We start from the raw sequence: 19,199 nt of genomic DNA, 5'->3' as shown, positions 1-19,199 counted from the left end.
TGAGTGTAATTTAGTTGCTACAACCTTTCTGACATGCAACTTCCTTAGCTGCAGCTAACTGTTCATTTTGCTAATTTAAAACCCTTCATCCATGCAACAGCAGCAGCAGAGCCTTTGGAATCCTTTTCTCAGTATTTTGGAAGAAGCTGGGAAACGACATACCTGAGAGACCTAAACCTCTGACAATGAGTACATGTGGTATTTTACAGAGAGCAGTCCAAGTGCCTCAAATCCCCCATCAGTGCCTTCTCCCCAGCTAATGAGACATCACTACAATTATGGTCCCTGCCTTTATTTCACATCTTATTTCAACAACAGAAATATTGATACATTATTTGAGAAATTACAGGTTTAGAAACAAATAGCTGAGTGTAACTTAGGTCAGAGGTCGTATTTTTAGGATGAGAGTGGAGCCCTCACTCACAAATCGAGAGGAATTGTTCAGGCAGCAAGAACTAAAAATACTTCAATAAACATCCCCTAGAGTCACAATGCTCTTTTATTCTTCAAAGGGTGGTCTTATTGCTGTGGCTGATTTACCATTTTAAGCTTTCATTAAACAGGTCGACTGGACAAGAAATTTTAAAGAATTAAAAACAGCAAGCCTTTTCTAGTGCACGGTGTAAAAGAAAAAAAGAGCTCCCCTGAAACTCAGACACGCATCAGACACCCTTCCACCAGTTACATGTCATCTGGGCTGTGGTCACTAACGCTGGTCCATCTGCAGGGGTGTCCACCAGAAGACAGGTGATCCATGGAGTTGAGAGGAGACTCGGTGACGCTTTCCCATCCTTCCTGACACAAGCTGTTCCACGCTCTGCTGTTGGGTACTCGGGACGCTCGCCAGCTGCTACTGCACGAACAGGATGCTGAAGGCCATCACCACACAGCACACGGCCACGTAGGGGCTCTTCCGCTCACCTGGCAGGAGGGGAGAGAGCCCAGAACAAACAAAAATTCAGGCATGGCTACACAGACCCACCTGCTCCTCGTCTGGCGCCGCAGTTGTGCCACAGCACGTGCAAATTGATATTCAACATTTGTAGCTGGAGAAATGCTGACAGAAGTACAGCTGTGTATTCACGAAGAACATGCACGGGAGTGGAAAGCTCAGATGTTGAACAGGTTATTTTGCTACATAAAAACAGAGCTGGGGCTCTTTGCTTTAAGAGAAGGACTTTGAACAAGGGCATGGAGAGACAGGGCAAGGGGGAATGGCCTCAGGCTAAAGGGGGGCAGGGATGGATGAGATATTGGGAAGGAATTGTTCCCTGGGAGGGTGGGCAGGCCCTGGCACAGGGTGCCCAGAGCAGCTGGGGCTGCCCCTGGATCCCTGGCAGTGCCCAAGGCCAGGCTGGACATTGGGGCTGGGAGCAGCCTGGGACAGTGGGAGGTGTCCCTGCCCATGGCAGGGGTGGCACTGGGTGATTCTGGGTCTCTGTGAAAGGCCCACGTAAGGGCTTCCATTTTACTACAAACCACCTTTCCTGAGGTGCACTTTTACGTTGCTGCCACCTCCTAGTGCCAGAGTCATGGGGCAGGCAGTGGAAAGTTGTCTAGGACGCCCCGTTTTTGCTGGCTCTGCTCCTCTGTGGCTGCTCAGGAGCTGTTCTGTGTCAGCTGAGGTGCAGCTGCTCTCTAGCTATGGTACCTGTCACCTGCAGCATGAATATTCTGTGCAGGGTGTCATGCAGCAGCCAGAGCTGTGAGCTCACAGCTGCCCAGACAGGGACAGATGCCTTTGCTTTGCTAAGGAGACATAACATTGTTAGCACGTGGAGAGGGTCTGCTCCACAGATTTCTGTGACAAAAATGGTCAGCAGATCACAGAAGCTGCAGACACCACTATTTTCTGACTCTTTCAAATTGGAGTCACAGTTTCCCAGAGCAGACTGTGGATGAAAGTTAAGTTTATCCCATTAATATAATTTTATCTGGTGGCAAAAGCAATTGTGAGAGATCTGTTCCCATCCACTTGGTCCAGGACAGAACATTACAGAGGTCTCTTTTACACCAGGGAGAAAAAAGAGACTCTTAGGTGGGGAACTGTAACACAACCAGGAGAAAATCAGTGATGTTAATCAGACTGTTACCTACTTGCATGAGCACTTTCTCCATTAATTACCAAGATGCTTTTACACTTAAACTTCATCCTTCATGGTTCCACTGAATTCTCCGTGGAGACACCAAGAGTGGATGGTACCTGCAGCCTACAGAACTGCCACGGAGTGTTAACACTGAAACGTGCCTTTCAAGTGGGAAGATTCCTGTTCTTACACATCCAGGAGCATAAAGACAGAGCTGCTTGCTTTAAGCAAAGTTCCATTTCCCTTTGCTGTGCGAGGTCTTTTGTCTTTACAAACCATCTTATCTGAGACACAGTTTTCCGAGAAACATTAAAGAAAAAGACCCACCAAGGCTCCCAAGTCTAGCATGGTGCACTTTTTATGAAAAAAAAAAAGTATTTTTTTACCAGCAGGACCTTCAAACACAGAGGGAACAAACTTTCCACAGTAAAAGAAAAATAAAATACTTGCAGTGACACCTCCCAAATGCAGGATTGACTGCCCAGTGACATTACAAGATGCTGTCATGATCTGGCATATATTTAATTAAACTTCAAATAACTGAACGAATTAATGTCTGCAGTTTCACATCTGTTTAAAATAAATTTTGAGGAAGTCCAACTCCTACGGTTCAGGGTATTACAATTTTCATATGGGTTATGCTTTTCTGCTCTTAATTTTCTTAAAAGAGAAATCACCATGTGGCAGGATTAAACATTATTTTGCACAACTTTGTAAATATGTAACCACTTGCCCATGATTAAGATCTTATGTACATGTGAAAAGGTTGTTTAAACATACCAGGGATGTGAAATGTAAAGGAAACCAGTAGACATTTTCATTTTTAAAACCTACACTTTCTACATGCCTTTGTGATTAACACACATAAAATGATGGGAGTCATCTCCAAAGCCCATTTTCACCTCTCAGTCTAAAAGAAAGCTGAAGCGGTCCATTCTAGATGCAAGTTGCAAAAGAAACATTTCTAATAGAAAGAAACAGCCTTGCACTTAGTTAACTACAAAGAAGATGGCAAGGGCAAGGTAAGGTGAGGTGCTCTCTTCAGCCTTGAACAAACCCCTAATACAGCTGATTTTTTACATTTGTTTTCCCTGGTATAGCTCAAAATTCATTTCTGACAGCTGCCACCTCCCCAGTATCTTTCAATTACAGCACTAAAATTGGTTCTGCTATGTCTATTATCTAAATAGGACAATATCTGCAATCATTTTAACAACCGGTCTTCACAAAAACCCTACTTTTTGTGTCAATGCCTTTCTGACATCCTGTAAAATGTTCTGCCTGAGAATGCAGAAACGGAATCACACAGGCTTTCTTTAGGTTCAGTGACAAGTAGGAAGATCTAGAATTACAAGTTCAAAGTTTCTGCTCAGCATTAACAATGCAATTTGAACACTGATGATGGGCTTGTAATTTTATTTTTTTTTTAATCTTGGATATACCTTAACGTTAAGACTAAACTTCTGTTGTATATTCTAATTTCCTTCTCAAAATAAATTCAGGGTAAGGATTAAAATAAATACAAAACCAATGTTATGGGAAAATGTCAAAAATCAGATAGAGCTGATCAGCCTGTGTGCAGATGTCACTTGACACGAACAGCTTTGTGTAATTCAAAAGTGCACAGAAGCTGAGTAAACAAAGGAGAGCAGAAAAACCACATTTGTGCTTACATAGAACCTTAAAGCATTATGAATTCCATGTTGTTTTATCACTATAAGGTAAATATCTGGCTTCTTTTCCATAGTCCATTGCAATTTCAAACACACTGGAGTTTATACAGAATCACTGACTTCTTTGCATGTTAGAAATACACCCTTGGTTACTTCACGTGGCAAGAAGTGCAAAAGACTTTTGAAAATACACCACCACACACATGAATAGACATGAGAAGATGCAGGCTTTCCACGATGCTAATCTAAGAAAGCAATATCCTGCTCTCTTATTTCATGGAGGTTAAAACCTGCATTTTTGAAGACCAAGGATGTGTATGGTTTTCATTGCTACATGGCAACATTATCCTAATAAATTATACTAGAAAGAGGACTGATCTTAAAGATTTTTAAAGAAAAAAAAAGAATTACCAATCCTGGCGCATTTCCAGAATATCCCCAACAGTCTGTAAAGATAAAAGAAATTCATTAGGCTCTTGGTTTAATACACTAAAGTCAACTGATTTTCTTTCTTCTATGTTAAAACAATCTGAATTGACAGTAATTTCTCAACTTGACTCTCTTCTGGACACCAGAAAGGAGCAGACACCTGCACAGAAGGGTACAGGCTATGAATTACACAAGTGGCAAAATTCTAAGTCTAGCAGGGATCTTTTTGCATGCAAAGATGGATTTAACTCATTTTGTGTTCCAGATCTGAAGATTTCATCAGAATCCTATATTTACCTATAATACAGTACCCCAGACAGAAAATTATATGAAGAAAAAAATCTTCCCAAGTCTTCTGGTTCTTTTTTATTCCTTTACCAAGGTTTACCTTGCTCGTGCTTCTCCTGTGCTGCTTGCCCAGGATTGTTTTCACTTTCACAAATGAAACAGCAAAGGAGAAAAGCAAGATCCAACTCAGGGAACACCCAGAATGATGCCACAAACCTACAATTTCTCTGAGTAACTAAAATAATCTCATACTGACTGCTCCAGAGCAGCAGGGACTGCGTTATGATCTGAGGAAGAAAAGGGGAACAATACTGAAGAGCCCAGTGTAAGACTGATTTCAGCCTTTTAAAGCCTGTCTGCTGGAAGGTTTCCTCCACAGTATGGCACAAAACAGTGTGGGGAATTATAGAACACTTGGAGAACTGCCATCAAGCAGGTAGTAGATACAACCCCACAAATAATGTTCAGAACTCATACCCACAAAAGTCTTTGCCCTTTCTTGGGCTCTGAGAGTTGCTTGCTTCTAACATTTAAATGCAGACAGGTAGGTTTGGGCCACTTGCTCCTACATACTTGAGTAGTCGACATATCCTGCACTTTTATTTCTCTGCTACTTCCATTTTTTGTCCTCCTTTATGGTCTTGGTTTACTTCAGCATCTCTCTTTCCATTTAGCAGCCTCCTCTGTTTCTAGACAAAGATTCAGTGTTGGGCAGGTGAAGACCAAGTGAGGCAGCAAGTGACTGAGGTGCTCAAACTCAAAGTGAAATGCTTTTTGACTTATGTTCCCCTTCCTGACCAATTCATCATGAACAGCATTGCAACATTTCCATTTTTAGAGAACAGGCATTTTCATCTGTGCTTTAGATTTTAGTTTTACCTCAAGCAAAATACATATTTATATACATATACACATACATATTTGGGTGTGACTGTATTTCTGTAAAGCCAAAGCTCTTTTCTTCCTGCTTTTATGCACCTCCACAAGCAGCAGTAATAATCCTTGCACAGAGACCACCACACTTTTCCATGCTAAGAGGTCATACAATAAAGTAACCTGAAGACATCTATGCACTTTTTGAAGATGCATGCAGGTAGAAAGGCATTCATTTGTAAATCTCATAGAGCAAAATACACAGCCCTGAAGTGCTGTGTTGATAGCACCTCAGGTTCTCAAAACTGTTGTTCACCCTCTGTAAAGTTAGAATTCACAGACTGCATGCTGCAAAACCAACAGGAAAACTTCCACAGCCCTGCTTCTCATATTGCCACCTCTCAAAAGGTTGCCCAGGAGCTCAAAGAAATAAAACATTACCACCCTGTTCATATACTTTTAAAGACTCTTACACGGGGAAAGAGTAGTAACCCTTCCAAGCAGCCTGAAAGTCTGTTCAATTTGCCTCACAATGTCAGCAAGGGTATTTTTTTGTCTTCTCAGGGATTTTTTGACCAATGTGAAGCCATTACTGCTAATGCATTACTGCATTAGCTGCCCCTACAAACCTCCCTTGGTGAAAACAGAAATTTTCCTACCTGATGTGGTAGGTACAAAACAGAGCATGGGTCTCACCAACTGCCCTTAAGAACTGCAATTAACAATTTATAAATCTGAAGCCAGTGACATAAGGACTGACCAGCCTCCCCATGATGACACCAGAACATTTTAAGAGGCTTTTGTGCTACTGGAACAGCTCAGTACCTCTGTTTGTCCACAGAAGCTGCTGCTGAGCAGAAGCAGATTGAATTCTGTACCTTCTAAGAAGCTGTAATATGTCCTCTGGAAGAACTGGGGAGCTCCCACTGGAGGTGAAGCCTGTGCAGACCTCCTGCTCCCCTGTTTTTTCCTGTTCATCCCAGGTCCACAACATGTACCTCTTCAAGTCAAAACCTGCTTGCTAATTACAGAAGTGACACTACCTTGAATAACTCTGCTCCAAAATAATCCCTCCTGCAGCAACTGCTCAGAGTAATTGCACTTTTCCTTCTCTGCCCTTCGTGTTCCTCTCCACCCTTGTTTAGATGCAGGTGAAGGTGTGGGTCTGGCTGGGATCCCTGCTGCTTTCTGGCAGCCACAGCCCAAATGTGCATGACCTGCTGCATACTCCTGGCTCTCCGTGATAAATGATAAAAGCACTGATTGTGGAAAGGGGTGGTGGTTACCTGGAGAACAAAAAACCCAAATAAATGAAACCTCTTAAGCTGAGGAGGAGTTGGTGGGGCCTTAGACTATGACTGCTAAGCCTGGGTGTGCTGTAAAATGCCACGTGTTCACCAGGACAAGCCCAGTGCCACTGCAGGAGGGAGTGTGAGACATCCCCACTGCACTGCTGATGGAAAATCAAAGGGGATCTCTGCTGCACATAAGCTAACACATCTTTCTGGTTAGCAGGGAGGAGAGAATTATGTTGTGGTGCACGTTCTCCTCTAGTTAGCATGAAACAGTAAATCTCCACTTGCTTTCCCAGCCTTTAACACTGTTGCTCAGGACCAAGCACATGGAAACACTCAGGGAACATGAAGGTTTAAAGTTCTGTTTGGCTTGGTAGGAAAAGACACGCTCTGGCAGAAATGAAAGGGAGGAAATACAAGGTTATGAGGATGGGTGACATCACTTTGCAATGCTGTCTCCCAACCAACAGAAATATGTTTCTTCAATTATTATCAACAGACCTAAATCCTCACTAAAGTTACCACTCACTTAGAAATACAGCGAGTAACTATAAACATTCCTCCTCTCCGTTGCTTTAGTATTCTATTGCTACTTTTTTATACCTTTAATTTGGAGCAGGAATGATGAGGTAAGAGCATCTCTGTGGTAAACTGAAGTATCACTAGAATTTGTTTTATCCCGTATGTCCAGACATTTCCATCGGAGCACGGAGTATATTAGAAGAGAGGGACAGGGGTTTAGCACCATATGAGCTCCATGTAAACATCTACCATACAGGAAACAAATTTCATTGCTTCCAGGCCAAGGTTTTATTCTCCAGTACAAAGTAGTCTACAAATATATATATTAAAAAAAATGGTATGTCCTACATCTACATAAATACAAACCTACACATCAAACGCCCAACTCCTCCACAGTGTCAGCACCCTTTGAAAACATTTTATGAAGAGAGTTCTATTGTACTCCAGACAGATTTGCCTCAAGAATAAACAGAGTAGCTCCAGATTAAAGGAAATACTCCTTGCCAAGAACAGCACTAAAATTTTAATCAGTAAAATAAACATTCTTACTTCTTACTGTGTATACCTCATTGACTATTGTGTTATCTTCCACCAGCAGACACCCAAACTCCCCTCGTCCCCCCACTCCCTGTCCTTCATGAAGTCATCCTTTCTTTCCATCTTCCATCAAAAGAAACCTCTCATGTCAGTGGCAATTTCATGGCCTCATATAAAAGGACACAAGTGTTTTCATGTTAGAACTCCAAATTAAAAAAAACAAAAAAACTGGCAGACTTTGGGTATCTTACACAGCTAAAATTAAAAAAACCTGGATAATAAAACAGCAACCCCAGAGGTTAATTACAAGGAAGGTTTTCAGAAGACAAACACTCAGGGTTCTTGGTCACAAAAGTCTACTTAAAACTGGACACTTCTGAATTTAGATGCAGAAGTGATGGAAGACACTTAGGGAAGAATAATATTTAACAGGAAATGACCTAATGGAAAAAGTGGACAAGTCAAACACCCAGCATCCAAAAGCCTGTCTGTTTGTCCACCTAGAATTACCTCCTGCTTCTACAGACATCATCTCCTTTGCACTAGCCTTAGGTGACAGCATTACTGACATTCTATGGACAGCCCAGAGGTTGCTGTGTCAAAAGCACCCAATGGTCACTCTAAACCCACTACATTTAAATCACAGTTCTGCTGATCACAGCTAGCATCCATATGATAAAAAAAAAAAAGCTTAGGTTTGTAGAAGCTTTCAAAAACTCTTCTATAAATTCCTTCACCTTAGAGAATACAAAACCTTGATTTAAACAGACCACACAAGAGGATTGTATTGCTTATTTTAAAAATTATTCTTAGTTTTCTTTTAGTTACAGATTATTGCTAAAGCTGTGTTTCAAACTTGTAACTCCAAAACACCTATTTTGAAAACAAACTAAAAGCCAGTTTCTGCTGGTTTCTTACCCACCCTAGGAATCAAAAATAAATCATTGCAACAATAGCCACATGTAGGAGAATGTTTTATTTCTGTCTCTCATTTCTGTACGTCTAATAAGCATTTAACAACAAAGCTACAAATCTAGAAGATTAATAATGCAGTATTAGCAAGGTTAGTTAGCTTAATAAATTCTTTCAATACAATTGCAACTAAGTGCTTGCCAATCCCTTATTGCAGTCTATTGCGAGGTACAAAATTAAGATTTTTATCTTTAAAGAGAGAAAATTTTCAAAGCGGGATCTGCACTATCACACACTTCATCAGGAGATGCTGAAAGGTCACAGTTGAAACCACACAGCTTGTGCTGTGCTTGAAATGATCAGACCACATACCCGGTTTTATTTTTGTCCAGTAAGCTGGGAGCCAAGGATCTGATGTAAGCACAGGTACAGATGAGCAGCAGGATCACAGTCAGCAGGCTCTGGAAGTTGAAGATGGCAGACTGTGGAAGAAAATCGGGAAACCAAAAAATTACATCTCTAAAATGGGTGACCCCTTAGACAACACCCATCGACACCAAAAATGAAACCTGTAATGGCCTTGTGCCAGAAAACCTTTCCATCAAATGGAATTTGATAGTGGCAGTGAAGGTGGAGGTGACTGGCAAGTGAACCAGTAGTAGCCAAGGCAGAAAATAACATGAAATGTGTAGGAGGTTTGTTAATACATCACTTTTTAAAGGCTACAAGCCAAATTAAACAGACTTGTAGAAATATATACAGTTAAGCCCATCTGAACCTTGATAACTGATTAGTTTTATTTTCAAATCACATTCTGATTTTAAATTGAAAACACCTTTATTATAAACACATTCAGAAGTGCTAATTACATGGTAAATTCTGAAGAAATGGACGAACTGCCTTAGGATTGAGAAGTCAAGTTCTGTTGTTTGATAGCAAACACTCATCAGCCTAGTAGCAGTAAGAAGGGACAATTCTTGAGAAACTGCTGCAACATTTGGCTACTTTAACTAAAGTCTGGAGTATTAGTAATAGGCAATAACTGCATCCCAGAAACTTTTTTTTTACGGTTTTGGGGTTTCTCTTAAGGGTCTCAACTGACGTTTCAGTCAGCTTAACAGCATGAGGTGGTATAAGAGGCACTAGCTTACCTCAGAAAGATTTATTTTACCTTCACTCTGCTACTTGCATTTGCAAATCTGATTTAGTGCAAGCTCCAAAAAAAAGAAAACAAAAGACAAAGCAAATGCAGTGAATTCCCTCTTCGTTCTGGAATTCTGATGAGCTTTCGTCTCCTGTGTTCTACTGCTCAACCCAGCTGGTCGAGTAGTGGTATTTAATTAAAGGTACATATTTAGCACTTAGGAAAGGATATTACATTGCCGTCTCCTTCTTCAATCATATTTTAGGGCACATCAGAGCCCTCATTTCCACACAGCCTGAGGCACATCTCTGTTGATGCACGCGTGCTTCCTTCCTATGTCACAAAATTATAACGTTTTGAAGTTCCGCTCATCAAATTTCTCTACACAGCTAAGGAGAATTACAAAAGAAAGTCACAATATTCTAGCTCAGTATGGCACTAACAGGAAATCAGGAGAGAAAACCAAGAAGCTCTAGCAGAAAGAAAGCCATTGGAACACACACACAAGTGTTCTGATACTGTGACCAAAACCTGCCCAAAATCAACGGCAGCAAAACAAACCAAACCAAAAAACTTTAGCTTATTTAGAAGTCTCCATGAATCACAAGAACTCTGGAACATGCACAGAGCTGCCAGTGTGAATACATGCTTTAGGCAGTGTTAGCTATCTGAAGTAGTTTCAGTATCTAACTTAACAGGTCACTCTGTTAAGAAGCATCATCACAGAGATGCTCTGACTCTGCACCCTGCATAGGAGATTCCAGCATCCCTGAAACCCACCCTTTCTCTGATGAGGGAGCAGTGATCTCACACCCAAAGCCAGCCCTCAGGTCCCAAACATGAGACTGCTTGGTTTTGTCCAGTGCCACAGCCTTTGCTAAATCATATTTAATTTAGCATTTTATCTCAGCTAGCCACCCCTTCTGTCCCATCATGTCATAAATAATGGACAAACTCTTCACAAATGACAACGCGCTGCCATCCCGAGCAGCAGCCTCTGCAGCCTTTGTGCTTGGCAGAAGTTTCTGCCAGCTCCAGAAACCAGGGAAGTCTCAATTCCCCCTGGCTCCTGCGGGTCTAGGAACGCGGCGGGGCCGGATCCAGGAGTGGCTGCCTCTCAGCACAGCCAGATACTGCCTATCAACTGATTAATTCGATCAGTCCTGAGGGACAGACAGCTGCTCTGACAGCTCACAGCCCCGCGCCTGCCAGAGACCCGTTCCCATGAGTTCTTGCAGCTGCTTCCCGAGGCGGTAGCGGGCATTCCAACACTGGAAAACGGCAGAAGGGCACACTTGCTTCCTCTTAAGCAGGGGTTGTAAACGTATACTCATGAAATGTGCTATCAGTCAATCAACTGGGGCAGTATATAATCGTATATAATTGCTCTTTGTTGGGGTCTCCACGTGTTTCCCCAGCTATGCATCGCTGTAATCGCATCTGCCCTTCCACCGAAACGTGCTCTGAATGACGCGTTTATCTGCACAGCCACTTTGAAAGGACAGATGTGAGCATTCCAAAATTTGCTTACGATTTCAAACTGGAAGTGAGAATTTATTCCTGAATTAGATGGCTTCACTCTTCACATCTGAAGTAATTCTCATGGCCCAGCTGAATTCACAGAAAGCAGCATCTAACATCTGGCTGCTCCAACTGATGTAATTAAAAGCTGCTGCAAGAGTTATACATCGCTCAGAATCCTTTTTAAAAACACTGCAATCACATACCAAGCTACTTGGACAACGTAGATGCATTGCTGTTCATTTGTTTAGACTCGGTTCCTCTGATCCAAACGTATTAATTGCAATTTTTGACTTGTGTTGACTGGCTTAAGGTAGGTCCTGTGAGCCTCATTCCCACTACAAACAGATCTCAGCACATGGAGAAACTGGTGCTGTCTCTTCAACTGTGTCCCCACAAGGGTGAAATGACAACTAACTTCCCAAGAGTCACACTGCAACACCAGAAAAAAACAGCACTCCCATTTTACTCTGGTATTAGACAGTGCAAGCTTTAATTTCACGGGCTGAAATTTTCTACATCTGCATTTGGTGCATTTCAAAGATAGTGGGAACACCCCAGCGGTTCCACTGTGTGTCACTCCCCTCGTGTCCCCTCCTGTGTGGAGCACCACCACATCACCTGCAGCACTGACAAGGTACTCCATTCACCTGAACTCGCAAGAGCCGAGTTTTTTCCAATGTCTTTGGAAATTTAAGACCATGGACCTCAGTTCTGAGAGCTACATGCCCAAAGGCTATTTTAAATCCTTCCCAAAATAAGGCCTTAAAAAAAACCCTCAATACTGTTTCCTGATCATAACGTATCTCAGTAAAAACTCCATATAATAAACCATAAAGAGTTAATTCTCCTGAAAGTTTTACTGTGTTGGGATTAGCAGCAGTAGCTTGTATTAGAATAAATACTCATTGGAATATACAGTGGTTGGAAATCAAGTGGTACAGCTAGGGATGTCTGAATGTACTCCCATCCGAGTACAAAATGAAGTTTATTGTACTGTTTTGTAAAGTGCTGATTTGAAGTTAAAAGTTACCTATGTGCCTGTGACAGGGAATCATCACAACTGCACAGCTCCTGTTAACCTCACTATAGACAATGTTGTCCCTCAGCATTAAATTTACTACACTTAGGCAGAAGGCAAGAAAAACAAAAAAGCAGCAGCTCAGAGTTCTGGTTATCAACAGCTCTTGCACTTCACAAGGGTATTTAATCCAATGTGCAGAAATAGCCATAATGGATGCACTAATTCTAAACACTTTCCTGCACTGACAACAACAGCCACAGACAAGACACTGTAATTCATCCAGCTCTGCAGTTCTCAGCCCCTCCATTACCCCAACATTCTCTGCTTCTCACATGGTTCTGTTCCCTGTCCTTGTAGACAGCACCACAGTCACAAACCACTTGCTGATGCAACCCTTGGGTAGCACGGTAATAAATCACACCCTAGGTTTTGGTGCAAGTCTGTGTGTCATAAAGGACCTGCTGATTTTCCCCTTGCCTCATATACTTTTGTTTAAAATAAACCACCTGGTATCATGGTTCCAGGGGAAATAAAGCACGCAGGAGGAGAACATAAACCCTGTGCTGTTGTCCTCTTGGGTTGGTTTGGCCAGAAACAAAAGCTCTCTGAGTTTATCTCAGAAGACTTAGCACTGAAACCAAAGCTTAACCTTCCATAGACTTTAACTATTTACAAAATGATTATTTTATCTCTGATTGCAGCGTGACCATGATGATTTCATCCATCTGTACTATAAAAGGAGAGGCCGTCGTAGTGCCAGCAAGCTGCAAGTCTGCCCTGTGGTTACTGTTATAATAACCAATTTATGTGGGCAAACACAGAAAAATAACTGAAATATTTTAAAGAAAGTATAACTTCATTTGTGTAATACACTGCAGAATATTCAGTCTTTCTAGAATGGTTTTGGTTTCTTTTTTTTCTCCCTAATATAATAAAATTGATGGATGGTTAGGTTTTCTGGAGCCAAAGAAACAACTATGGATAGGCAGCTGAACGACTGGGTTCCTCATACTGAAATATGAGCAAGAGCTTACACACTGGAGTTGAACTTTAGTTAAGCAAGAGCTGATAAAAATTTCATCACAGAAAAGTGAAATTAAGCTATGAAATTTTAATGAAGCGGTCCTTACAAAGCTGAAAGAGAAAATGATTATTATCTAGGGTGTCCATTATGCCCTGCAATTCTTATTTCGCCAGTAAAAATCAAATTTTTAGGAGTACAATATCAAAAAAATAATAGGATATAAATCATGTAGTACTACTCCCATCCTGAAAGTTAAAGCAACTCCTAAAACTAATTAAAACATGCATCTAATTGTAATATTTTCCAATCTATAAAAAAAATTATTATTTTTCCCACTGCTGCCAAATGCAATCTGATCAAAATGAATGGAAAACAAGCATTTGTAAAAGAGGCATGCTAATTTAGTGCTATTAAAAAATTACAGAAAGTGCAAATTAGTTAAGTTTGAAGCAATTGCTGGCAAAAGTACACAACAAAACTAAGCAAGGGGTGTTAATAAGTATCCAAATACCAGCCAGATGCAGTTGTTCCAGCATAAATAGGGCTTTTTACCCTGGGTTTACAGCATGTTCTCCTCAGTATTTAGTTTCCAAGGAATTTAAGTACAATATTTAACATTCATTCAGATTTCTGTCTAAAATATGTATTTTTGCACTCATAAAATGTAGGCTAAGCCTTGAACAGAGAAATAGGAAATCTTTTCCCTAGTCATTTCCTGGAGAAGCACATTGTCAAGTTTAAATGGCAAGTACAACTAAACATGCTATGCTTTTGCAGTCAACTGAAGACTAATGTACCTATTTAAAACATAACCAATCTCCTCAAACAATTAAACAATTAATTAAACATACGGACACAGTTGCCCTCTCCTATAAAAAAGCTCACTTGACTTTATGATCACATTTATGATCACATAATCACATTTATGATTTTTACTGCAATCCAAATCCACAGACCAGCAGTGAAAAGACACCTCAAGGTGATGAAGCTAAAGTTTCACACCTGCTTGACCTCCTTCCTCTTTGCTCCAATACCTAGTTTGGAAAACTGAACTTTGCTGTAAGCAGCTAGCAGATGCAGCATTTCACCAAAGTGTCTTAAAATAAAAACAAAAGCGACTTTTAAAGTCTTTTGCCAAGGTCACTGTAACACAAAGGCGTGCGTGTCCACATCTTTACTAAACAAACACAGAATTATGGTGGATATGTCAGTAAAAGATTATAATACCTTTTCCTCCAGGTCTTGTCTGCAGATTATACAGGTTTGAATTTTACAAAGGCATTTTTCCTCTGCTGTCTTCCCCCGTAAGACAAAAGTATTATTTAAAAAAAACCCCTTTTTTCTAAGTAAATCTCCCTTCTGAAGTTGCACACCACACTGCTTAGTTCACCACAAATTTTACTGCTGAAACTTAAAAACCAGTAAAACCTCTGTGTGTGAATGGAAGAGGTAAGAGTCATACTAAAGCACACTTTGAATCAGGTGATATCCTTACAGTGATAAAAACAGCACGCAAAAATCAGGAGTTTGTAACAGGAAGTGCTACCAAAATGTGAACATGGACATGGGAAAAAGTCTAAGTTCTCAAAAACAAAGATATATTTTAATTTACCTAAGAATTACAAAGCAGAACTGTAACTATTTTATGTATACTATTTACCAATTTTTTATTTTTTCTGTTCATTAATAGTCTAACCATCTCTTTCAAACATGAAAAACAAATAATTCTGTTGTCAGGAAAAAATATATTTAGTCAAGAAACAATGACAGGTTCTGCTAAGCCTTTCATGTCCCATGGCCCTGGGCATGTCCACAGCACCACTGGAAGTCTCTTGCTTAGCAGAGTTCAGGTGCATGGTTTGAATATTTAGCATCTGGAAGACAGGTAATGTTTTTCACAGCTGTTCCCACCTTGTTTTCCACAGTCACAAGGATGAAAATCAAAAAATTTCGTTGAGTTTGAATGCCCAGCTCTGTGCATTAGCAAAAAAACATATCCAATGCTGCAGCTGTTACAATGAATGTGTGTGGTGTCTCGTGCTGCAGGCAACCAGAAATTTGTGACATTCACTTTTTTAGAGCACTCAGCAAAGAAATTGTTTCTCACCACCAGTGTCATTCTGGGTAAATCTGTTAGAGTAGACTCATTGCATCCTACCCTTTGAAAAAGAGACCATCTTACACTGACAGAATAATTTCCTCAGTTCAATAATCACAGAAATGAAACACTGACAATGTATTTTCACATCGTCCTCTAAGATGATAGAAGTATCCACACTGAACCCTTCAAGTCAAGTAAATTCGTAATACAAAGACACTTCAGACTGCAACATGAACTAGGAGATGTTTTTAAACCTATGTACCTTTAGATCATGATAAAAACAAAGCCGTTAGCAAATCTGAATCAAGATTGATTCCTTCTTCTAATTTTGAATAAAAAACACATAAAACTTTGCACTTCAAGACTCCTGAAAGCTCTTTTTTTCAGAGCAGTGTCTTGGGTTCTGGTATGTTTATATCTGACAGCTTGGTTTGAAATAATATTTACTAATGAATGTTTTTACAATTGGCTCTATGAGCAATTCCCCTTCCTTCTATAAACACCACACTAAGAGAGCAACAAAGACTGTGACAGAAATGTTTGTCCTTGTGGAAAGTTCCCAAATCAATTCTTGGGTAGTAATATGGGGCCAGGATCAGCCCCAACAAGAGGGTGAAGGCGAAGAAGCCGTTTTTGTCAAGTTCTCTGCAACTCTTTTAAACTTTCTCCATCACCAAATTTCGCCTGACTTTAACTTCACATCTCTGCTATGAAAGAAAGTGAAGACCACCCTTCAGGAGGCGAGAGGCTCCTCGCTGACTTTATTGTTACCTTTGCCTTCTTCCCTCTTTCCATCCACGCACATGGCAAACTTTCAAGCCCACTAGGAAAACTTTTGTTGTCGAGCTTTCAGATGTAAAACCCTGAAAGCTGGCAGGACAAACTGATTTGTGGAAGTCAGCAAACAATACACATTCTGCTCCCAAATAAATGAGGGAGCTGTGTCACTGGTGCCTCCCTTCCATTCCCAGGAAGTTTGGAATCCACTAAGAATTTCTACTGGCTGCCATAGCTGCTTTGATTTATAATGGTTTGCTTTAAGTCAAAATAGTGAGGTTTTTTCCTATCTGCTGGCAGTGAAGAGGAAAAAAAAAAAAACCACCACCACAATTTCTGCTTTCACATAAAGGAAAAGACAGGTAAGTCAGCTAATATATATATATTTTTTTCTCTGATTGGCAGCAGCCGGCCATTCACCTGGCACAAGTTTTCACCTGCTTAGCAAGGACATGATAAGGAAGCCCAGGAAACAATGGGATGAAAAACTTCCAAGGCATAAAGTCCTTTGGAAATCATACTTCAGAAAACGGTGTTTTCCCAAGTGCTGCTGCTTTGCCAGAACTGCAGCTCCTGTTCTTTGGACAAGGAGAATAAACTGGAGGTGTAGGTCTAATCTCTTCCATTTCACAACACACAGACAGCAGCTGTTTCCTGTCTCACAGTCAAATGTGAGCTCAAAATTATCTTTATTTTCCCTAAAATGCCACGACACCACAACTAGCATCACGGAGGACCCAAGTATACTGGATATGCCACAAGGGCTGCTGCTCTCTTGAGGAAATTCAAATATCACAAAAATGCTGAAGAATCTTATTTTCCCCTCCTTCACCATAAAATCATGAGCAAACCATCCTTAGAACAGCCTCTTGCTTCAGGGTCCTTGAAGCACAGAGAGTAACCTCTAGCAAGGAACGTGGACAAGATAACCCTAACAGAACATCATACACTTGCCATAATCTTTTTAGACATCAACAGTAGCCTTGTTTTTAAGCTATTCTCATATATTTCTTATACATAACTTATAAAATATAAATAATATCATTAACCAATTGTATTAAATCGTTACAGTAAGCAACACCAATGTCTCACCAAGGTCTTTTCCCTTTTCCTACCACCTCAAACTCTTTTATGCACAGTGAAGAACAGTGAGGTGCTGCTGTAATCCTCAATATCCACCCTTCCATGGCACTGATTACAAGTCTCTTGCTTTCTGCACGTCTGTTTTAGATCTCCTGAGATAAATTTATGCCTTTTATCATAAAAAACCTCCTCTGTTTTCTGCTTGGGGCCACGGACTAGGTTCATCTAGAAGACCTGCCAAGGAATGCTCAGGTGAGCAACTCCCAGCAATTTCCTGCTGGCGACAACATCTGGAGCCCGGGAACCCTTTTCTGAACTGAGCTGTAAGAAAGTTCAAGAGATACTGAGCTTTTCTGCACATACACAGGAAATACAGCAATTTTTCATGGAAGCTGCACAGTATCATGCAATGATGGACAACCTGTCAATGCTCATAGGAGGGGGGGATCCAGGTGATCTTTAATGGTCCTCTCCAACCCAAATCAAGCTGTGGTTGTTCAGAAAAAGTTGAAAATTCCCATGGTAGAACAAAACTCTGTGATGAAGTTATGGAAAAACTCGACTTTTGTACAGGAAAAACTTACGTTAACTCAGTTATTCCTTTGGTTTTCCTTCTCATTTTGAATTCATGTATCTGCCCTGCTCACATAAACATCGTATATTTAATGTATAAACCTGGCCTAAGAAAAAGTATTTTTCACTGCTCCGCTTTAATTCTGACACAAATGCAAACCCTTCTTTTATATTACCTGCGGAGACTGGAAAATGGGGCAGAATACATAAAAATAAATAAAAATGTGCCTTTAGACCAACTCTACATTAAGAGTATATATATTTATACACATATACCTTGTATTTTATATACATATATATGTGTGTATATATATGTATATATACACACACACACACTCTTTATGTGTATGATGTAAAGCAAAATGTATATTGGTAACATATAATACATAGTTTTTAAAATATTCAATTATACATTTGCATACCCCTGTAAATATCTATATAAATGTCTTTATATGCAAATATACTTATTATACATATAACAAACTCACATATAAGCATAGGTATTATATTCCAGATGTTCTTGCCTATTTTTTACGTGTTTACACGTTTCAGGTTATTTACATAACTATGAACACACTTATAAATATGTATTTATATGTTAAATTATATTAAATATATTTCCATCTTCTTAAATTATATTAAATATATTTCCTCTTAACAATTATATATGCTTTAGATGCATAAAGTTTTTATAAATACCAAGTTCGTATATATAAAAGATAAAAATATATATATGTTTATATATATAAAGTACAGCGTTTTATAGATAATTTTCATGAGTAAATGGACCTGGGCCTCTGATGACACCCCTGAAAATCGAGAAAAGCAGCCAGTGGCATGGCTCAGCGCACTGCTCAAGGAGCATGACGTCACACAACGCCACCATGACGTCACGCGGCACAACCATGACGTCAGGAGGCGGCGAGCGACAAGCACACCACCTGACCGACCCCGCACGGGCTGCCGCCCCGCGGGGCATCGGCACAGCCCCGCACAGACACAAAACGGGTCTTTCTCTTGTCACCAAACCCGGGACGCAAACCCGCTCCGCGCTACACCCAGCCAAGCCTTGGGGCGGCTCCGCTCCCGCGGGCCGCGGCTGATGGCGTGAGCGGCCCCCGAGGGCGCTGCCTGGGCCGGCAGGCGCCGCTGGGGACCGTGCAGGGCCGGCGGGGAGGGAGGGAGGGAGCGGGAAGGGCCCGGTATCGGAGCGGGCAGGGCCGGGGCAGGCCCGCGCTTACCATCGCGCCGCGCTCCCCGCCACATCACCTTCCGGCCGCCGCGCCGGGCGGAAGCGCGCACCGCGCGCCCTCAGCGCGCCGGGCGGGGCCACGGC

The 19,199-nt window shown here is 41.0% G+C and overlaps 1 protein-coding gene across 1 annotated transcript; it reads right to left on the bottom strand.

Moving 5' to 3' along the window:
- Positions 1-276: 276 nt before the first annotated feature.
- Positions 277-19,172, bottom strand: TMEM167A (transmembrane protein 167A). The gene is made up of 4 exons (XM_069001534.1): positions 19,105-19,172; positions 8,989-9,098; positions 4,172-4,206; positions 277-921 (listed from the first exon to the last, which is right to left on the bottom strand). The coding sequence occupies exons 1-4, from the start codon at positions 19,105-19,107 to the stop codon at positions 851-853; spliced, it is 219 nt and encodes a 72-aa protein (XP_068857635.1). The 5' UTR covers positions 19,108-19,172; the 3' UTR covers positions 277-850.
- Positions 19,173-19,199: the final 27 nt, after the last annotated feature.

The sequence above is a fragment of the Aphelocoma coerulescens genome (genome assembly GCF_041296385.1).
Source record: "Aphelocoma coerulescens isolate FSJ_1873_10779 chromosome Z unlocalized genomic scaffold, UR_Acoe_1.0 ChrZ, whole genome shotgun sequence".
Classification (NCBI taxonomy): domain Eukaryota; kingdom Metazoa; phylum Chordata; class Aves; order Passeriformes; family Corvidae; genus Aphelocoma; species Aphelocoma coerulescens.
This window is presented reverse-complemented; position numbering and strand designations above follow the sequence as displayed.

Bases quoted from the DNA above. Each gene is read 5' to 3' on its own strand.
- TMEM167A (XM_069001534.1), bottom strand. The intron at 4,207-8,988 runs GTATGTGGTCTG...TTATCTTTACAG, and splicing joins CTGGACAAAAATAAAACCGG to ACTGTTGGGGATATTCTGGA. The intron at 922-4,171 runs GTAATTCTTTTT...CCCTCCTGCCAG, and splicing joins CTGGAAATGCGCCAGGATTG to GTGAGCGGAAGAGCCCCTAC.